Source organism: Muntiacus reevesi, chromosome 1 (assembly GCF_963930625.1).
Source record: "Muntiacus reevesi chromosome 1, mMunRee1.1, whole genome shotgun sequence".
NCBI classification, from domain to species: Eukaryota; Metazoa; Chordata; class Mammalia; order Artiodactyla; family Cervidae; genus Muntiacus; species Muntiacus reevesi.
Window position 1 is genome coordinate 83,886,563 of NC_089249.1, and position 6,112 is coordinate 83,892,674.

A 6,112-nucleotide genomic window follows, 5' to 3' on the forward strand; every position below is an offset into this window, starting at 1 on the left:
CAGTTTCCGGCTCTCAGTTGCAAACTAGCCTTTCCTCTTCTGAGGTGGAGCTCGTGAAGACTTCTCGCTGAGATCTGGAGCTTTCCTCCAGCTGTTAGAGGGAAAGAAAGAAAAGAAAGCTTCTTTTTCTCTTGCAATCTCTTGGTATAATTCGCGGCTTACATTTTTGGGTGGACGTGTTTTCGAAAATTTAGTAGAGAAGTGAAAAGTGAAAAAGTTTTAACTTAACAGCAAAGGATCCTTTGAGAGTTTTGTTTTGTCCTCATTTTTAACTCTTAAGAAAACCCAGCCCAACATGGTGATGTTCAAGAAGATCAAGTCTTTCGAGGTGGTCTTTAACGACCCCGAAAAGGTGTACGGCAGTGGGGAGAAGGTGGCTGGCCGGGTGATAGTGGAAGTGTGTGAAGTCACTCGAGTCAAAGCTGTCAGGATCCTGGCTTGCGGAGTGGCCAGAGTCCTGTGGATGCAGGGATCCCAGCAGTGCAAGCAGACATTGGACTACCTACGCTACGAAGACACGCTTCTCCTGGACGACCAACCAGCTGGTGAGTGACCCACCTGTTTGGAGGGTGAAAGCGGATTCCAGAAGAGAATTGATACGGATAAAGCCCACACTGTAGATCCTAAGTTGCTTGGGTTGTGGGGTTTGAATTTTGTGTGGCTTCCTTATCTTTCTTAGTTTTAGCTTGCAAACTCCCCCCCACCCCCCCAAAAAAGGGTGATTTGTGCAACTTCTTAGGGTGCTGTGTTCTGCGGGTGATTCTGAGGGATGGTGACTTAGCTATTGAAAGATTTTTATGTCTTCATAAATTGCTTGTTCTTTGTTTGCTTCTTGTTTGAGATGATAATAGGTTGAGCCTTTCAGCACTGCAGGGCTTTGCAACTTTTTGCTCAGCAAATGCATCAGAATCTCATTTAAGAACATACGGGGTTCTGCAATAACTCTTGCATGCTGCCCCAAAATTCCTTATCGCACAGATGCATTTTAAGTGTAACAAGAAACCTAGAAACTACTCCTTTTTCTCCCCCTTCAGGTGAGAATGAGATGGTGATCATGAGACCTGGAAACAAATATGAATACAAGTTCGGCTTTGAACTTCCTCAGGGGTAGGTTATGAACTAAATACATCTGTGATCTTATCTGTCTGTAAAAATCTTCCCCACTTTTGATCAGTTACTCTTCTTGGAGAGCATTTTTAAATTGTTTGCTTTTTCTTGATAAAGGCCTCTGGGAACATCTTTCAAAGGAAAATACGGGTGTGTGGACTACTGGGTGAAGGCTTTTCTTGATCGCCCCAGTCAGCCAACTCAAGAGACAAAGAAAAACTTTGAAGTGATGGATCTAGTGGATGTCAATACTCCTGATTTACTGGTGAGATTCATTTTAAGAGTCTATTCTTCTGGGTTTCAGAGATAAATAGTCAGGTTTTTAGGGCATTAAAGTGAAGCCCGTCAGGGAATCAAGTCCTTAAGTCATTAAGGTGGGAGGGAAAACTACCTACTTTAAGCAGTGGAAAGAGAAGCAGAGAAAGGATTTCTAGAGATTCTCAAAACGCCTTTTTCCACTTCATTTTACTTAGGAACCTGTGTCAGCTAAAAAGGAGAAGAAAGTTTCCTGCATGTTCATACCTGATGGGCGGGTGTCTGTCTCTGCACGAATTGACAGAAAAGGATTCTGTGAAGGTAAAAATCTAGTGCTTTAAAATGGGAGACTTAAAACACGAACTGTGGGTTTGGGAGTAAGGGCAGGAGGCAGGGACAGATTAAAAGTCATGGATTGCACTGAGCATCAGTTTTCATCTTTCTCATTGCCAGGTGATGAGATTAACATCCATGCTGATTTTGAGAATACATGTTCCCGTATCGTGATCCCCAAAGCTGCCATTGTAGCCCGCCACACTTACCTTGCCAATGGCCAAACCAAGGTGCTGACGCAGAAATTGTCATCAGTCAGAGGCAATCATATTATTTCCGGAACCTGTGCATCATGGCGTGGCAAGACCCTTCGGGTGCAGAAGATCAGGCCTTCTATCTTGGGCTGCAATATCCTGCGAGTTGAATACTCCTTACTGGTGAGTGGGTGGATGGGGTTGGAGAGAGAAATTGTTCATTCGTCAAAATGATAGTGGTGTTTCTCCAGATTTCTAGCCTGACAAACTGATGTCTTCCTTTCTAGATCTACGTTAGCGTCCCTGGCTCCAAAAAAGTCATTCTTGACCTGCCTCTGGTTATTGGCAGCAGGTCAGGCCTCAGCAGCCGGACGTCCAGCATGGCCAGCCAAACCAGCTCTGAGATGAGTTGGGTAGACCTGAACATCCCAGATACCCCAGAAGGTGAGCCAGACACCTAATATCATTTTTTCCCCTCTGGCCTGGGTGGGTTTGTAAATTTGTGATGGTTAGGCTTTTCTTGGCTGGGCTTCTTATCTCCATGCTTTCTCTCTCTAGCTCCTCCTTGCTATATGGATAGCATTGCTGAAGATCACCGGTTGGAGAGCCCCACTACTCCTCTGCTGGATGACACAGATGGTTCTCAAGACAGCCCTATTTTTATGTATGCTCCGGAGTTCAGGTTCATGCCACCACCTACTTATTCTGAGGTGAGAATTGTCATTTACCACTACATTTGTGCTAAGCCTTTTATAGGAAGTTAACTTCCTGGGATTGCCAGACTGGATTGTTGTTTTTTTCCTTACCCAAACTAAAATACTCTTTTTCTTTTCTTCCTCCCAGGTTGATCCCTGCATCCTGAACAACAATGTGCAGTGAGCATGTAGAAGAAAAGAAGCAGTTGTACCTACCTGTTTCTTTTTAGCTCTCTTCCTGGACTCTTTAATTTTTTAGAGACTCAAAAGTCTCCACAGTGGGGTACAGGTCCACCCCAGCCTCTGACTCTCCAGTGTAGGAGGTGATCTGCAGGCAATCTCCTGGGCCTTAAAGGGTGCGCACTCATCCTCAGCCAGCGAGATGATGTGATAGAGTTTTCTGCTAGATGGGTTTAAAAACACATTAGAAAAAAAACTAAGGCCCATCCCATTTTCTTGAATCTCTTTGAAAATTGAGGCATTTTCAGTAATTTTGAGTAAGGGGTAGAAATGGCATCCTGGAATGGTGTTCCCACGGTTGAATGGAGGGGATTATATAATAGATATTGTTTTAACAATAGATCTTGAATCTCTGCCATGTGGAGGAGAGCCCATTTAGAAAACTAAGAAAGTGAAAAGAAAAAATGGTCATGGCCAAAACTTTGGGAAAAGGATGTTCTTAAAACCATTGTTCCGCATTGTTTGTATACTTACAGAAAAAAAAAGAAAAGCCCTCCAGAATTGATTGGGTTTGGACTTTGGAGCAAGCTTCCCCTGTGAATTAAAGGGGAGGAACTCTTAAGTTTCTTTGTTTAGAAAGTAGTTTTAATCGGTCATAAAGCAGTAGTAACTGTGCCCCACCAGAGGTCTTAAAAGCCATTTTTAGAGCCTATTGCACTGTGTTCTCCTGTTGGCAGACATTTTTATGTGGGAGAATGTTTGTTTTTTTTTTTCATGTGACTCCTTGGAACTGATTCTGAGGCGATATCCTTAGCACTTTAGTTTGTGTCAAATTTGGGGTTTTTTCCTTTCTCAGATGGAAGTTAAAACTGGTCTACTATGTCTCTAGGGGTAAGCACAATGACAGGGAAAAAAAAGTGTTACTGCTTTTGAGACTTTGTCCAGTGTTCGGAATTCTGCAGTTCTGACACTGATTACGTGAGAAGGGTTGCTGCTATCAGCCTTGCCCACTGTGACTTCTCCAAACCCAAGGAGAAACCCTAGATAAAATGCCCCAACACTGTGATCAGAGCATCCAGATGTTGCCATGAGAAATCAGAAGGCAGACCTTCACAGAAGCCCCAAGGGCTCACTTCCTGCCCAGTGTTAGGAGACAGGGTTGTTGACAGCCCCTGTCTCAACTGCAGTCTGTAGCACTTGGTCAGTCACTCTCCGCCTTAGCACTTTGTTCACTGTCCTGTGTCAGAGCTCTGAGCTCTATCTACCCTTTTCTGAAAAAAGTATGTGGGCTGAAGGTGGTTTCATTTTTTGTTTTTTAATTGTATATCTTTTTGTATGAGAAAAACTATATTTTGTACTTAACCAGATATATTTTTCACCCCAAGTGGGGGTATTCTTTGTAAAAAAAATAAAATAAAAATAAAGTTTTTTTTAATGGCAAAAAAATGTTTCTCTTCTTGTCTGTGAGATAATATTGAAGTTATTAGAAAGAAAATGTGCCTAAAGGAGATTTCCCCCTTACTTCAGAACTCAGATTGTTGAAAACCCTATAGAGAAACCATTTCTTATTGATCCTAAGGACTATAGTCAGCATGGGGGTTAGGAGAGTCAGGAGGGAAGGAATTTGAGCTACGTTGTCTTTTGTCCAATTTACTAACTTCAGTGAATAGTGGGGTCTTTTGGTGGTCTAAGCTAGTTTTCTACATCTTTAGTTAATCATTACTAAATTTCTTCAACTTTGGAGTATATAAGGCTTTTTTTGCTTGTTTAATGAGCTCCTGAAATACAGAGAAATGAATTTTGTAAGGGCATTTGGGAGGAAAGTGTTACGGTACTTTTCTTACTTTGGTTTCATCATAGTTTCTTGCCAGTAAAAACGTGGTTTATATGTAGGAAGACAAGATAATACAGGACTAAAGGATTTTTACAGTTAAGAATATCAAGTTTTTTGAAGACAGCTACCATTTTCTTTTTTAATCACTGCAGCTCCTAGAACAATTCCTATCCAGGCACATGATCATAACTCAGTAATACTATGTTTGCTGAACATTCAAATCCACCTTCATCCTTACAGTATAGTTTACAGTTCCTGTTACTTCTTTGTAGAGTAATAACAGATTGATACCACAACTCCACCTCTAATTGAAATGATTATTATTCCTAAAGGAGTGACTTACAGTGATAAAACCCTGAGATGGCAGAGGTTAACATACTTTCTGATTTCTGTTCCATTTAAACTTGTGCAGACAAATCTAGTCTTAGCCTTTATTGGGAGAGGGGGGTTGGCTTTTCTGTGGATCTCCACATAGTAATTCCCAACTTCAGACTCCTGAAAGTTCATTAAAAATGAAAGTGTTAGTTCAGTTGTGTCTGACTCTTTACAATCCCATGGCTGTAGCCCACCAGGGTCCTCTGTCTGGAATTCTACAGGCAAGAATATTGGAGTGGGTAGCCCTTCCTGACCCAGGGATCAAACCTGGGTCTCTGCATTGCAGGCAGATTCTTTACCATCTGAGCCAACAGTGTTCATAAAATCAATGTAAATTGAACAGAAAGTGGGATTGAAAAGATTCTTTCCCAGTTCAGTCTTTGTGTCTAGCTTTCATTCTCAGTAACTCTTTTGCGCCTCCTGTTTTTTCTTTATCAAGGCATCAGGGTCTAGCTCTGTTGCCATGGTGACTGTAACCTTCACTCTCACCTTTACCTCGTCCATTTCTTACCTATTCAAGAATTTAGGGCCTCCTCCCTCTTTCAAATCTATGACCAGATTTGAAACCAGGTCAAAGTTGATGGAAAAGTTTTTCTGGAGCTTGTTTTCCAGGGACTGGAGGGGTGGGGCAAGGACAAGAGCTGGCCAGAGGGCAGGACAAAGAGAAGGGGAGACCATGGAGAACACAACTCTGGTTGTGTACACAGCCTGGCTACTGGAGTGTGATACAAGAAGGGGACGGAGAGGGTAAATAACTTACAGCCAAGGTCTCATAGAGACTTGAGCCTTGAAAGGCCAGAACATATGCACCCCCTCCTGATAGCAGGAACCTAATAGCTCGAATCCAGTACAGTCCAACAGAACTTCTGTAATGATGGAAAGGTGGTACATTTGCACTAATACAGTAGGCACTGGTTCACAGGTGACAAGTGAGCTCTGAAATGTGTGGCTGCTTTTACTGACAAACTGAATTTTTATTTTTGTTTTAAATTTAGTTAGCTCCATGTGACTAGTGACTGTTGAACAGCACAGAAAAATCTGAGGAAGGAAGTAGGCAGCTATAGCTGTTCACCCAGGGGAAATAGATCCCTCCCTTAAAGCACAAAAGTCTCTACTGGACTTCCTTTTGACTTTGATAC

The 6,112-nt window shown here is 42.2% G+C and overlaps 1 protein-coding gene across 1 annotated transcript; it reads left to right on the forward strand.

Annotated features, from left to right (window-relative positions):
* The first annotated feature begins 39 nt into the window (after positions 1-39).
* On the forward strand, positions 40-3,050 carry TXNIP (thioredoxin interacting protein). Its single transcript, XM_065905297.1, has 8 exons — positions 40-545; positions 1,035-1,107; positions 1,225-1,372; positions 1,581-1,683; positions 1,816-2,072; positions 2,177-2,333; positions 2,448-2,599; positions 2,733-3,050. The coding sequence occupies exons 1-8, from the start codon at positions 296-298 to the stop codon at positions 2,766-2,768; spliced, it is 1,176 nt and encodes a 391-aa protein (XP_065761369.1). The 5' UTR covers positions 40-295; the 3' UTR covers positions 2,769-3,050.
* Positions 3,051-6,112: the final 3,062 nt, after the last annotated feature.

Bases quoted from the DNA above. Each gene is read 5' to 3' on its own strand.
- TXNIP (XM_065905297.1), top strand. From the start codon at position 296: ATGGTGATGTTCAAGAAGATCAAGTCTTTCGAGGTGGTCTTTAACGAC. The intron at 1,373-1,580 runs GTGAGATTCATT...CATTTTACTTAG, and splicing joins TCAATACTCCTGATTTACTG to GAACCTGTGTCAGCTAAAAA. The intron at 1,684-1,815 runs GTAAAAATCTAG...TCTCATTGCCAG, and splicing joins CAGAAAAGGATTCTGTGAAG to GTGATGAGATTAACATCCAT.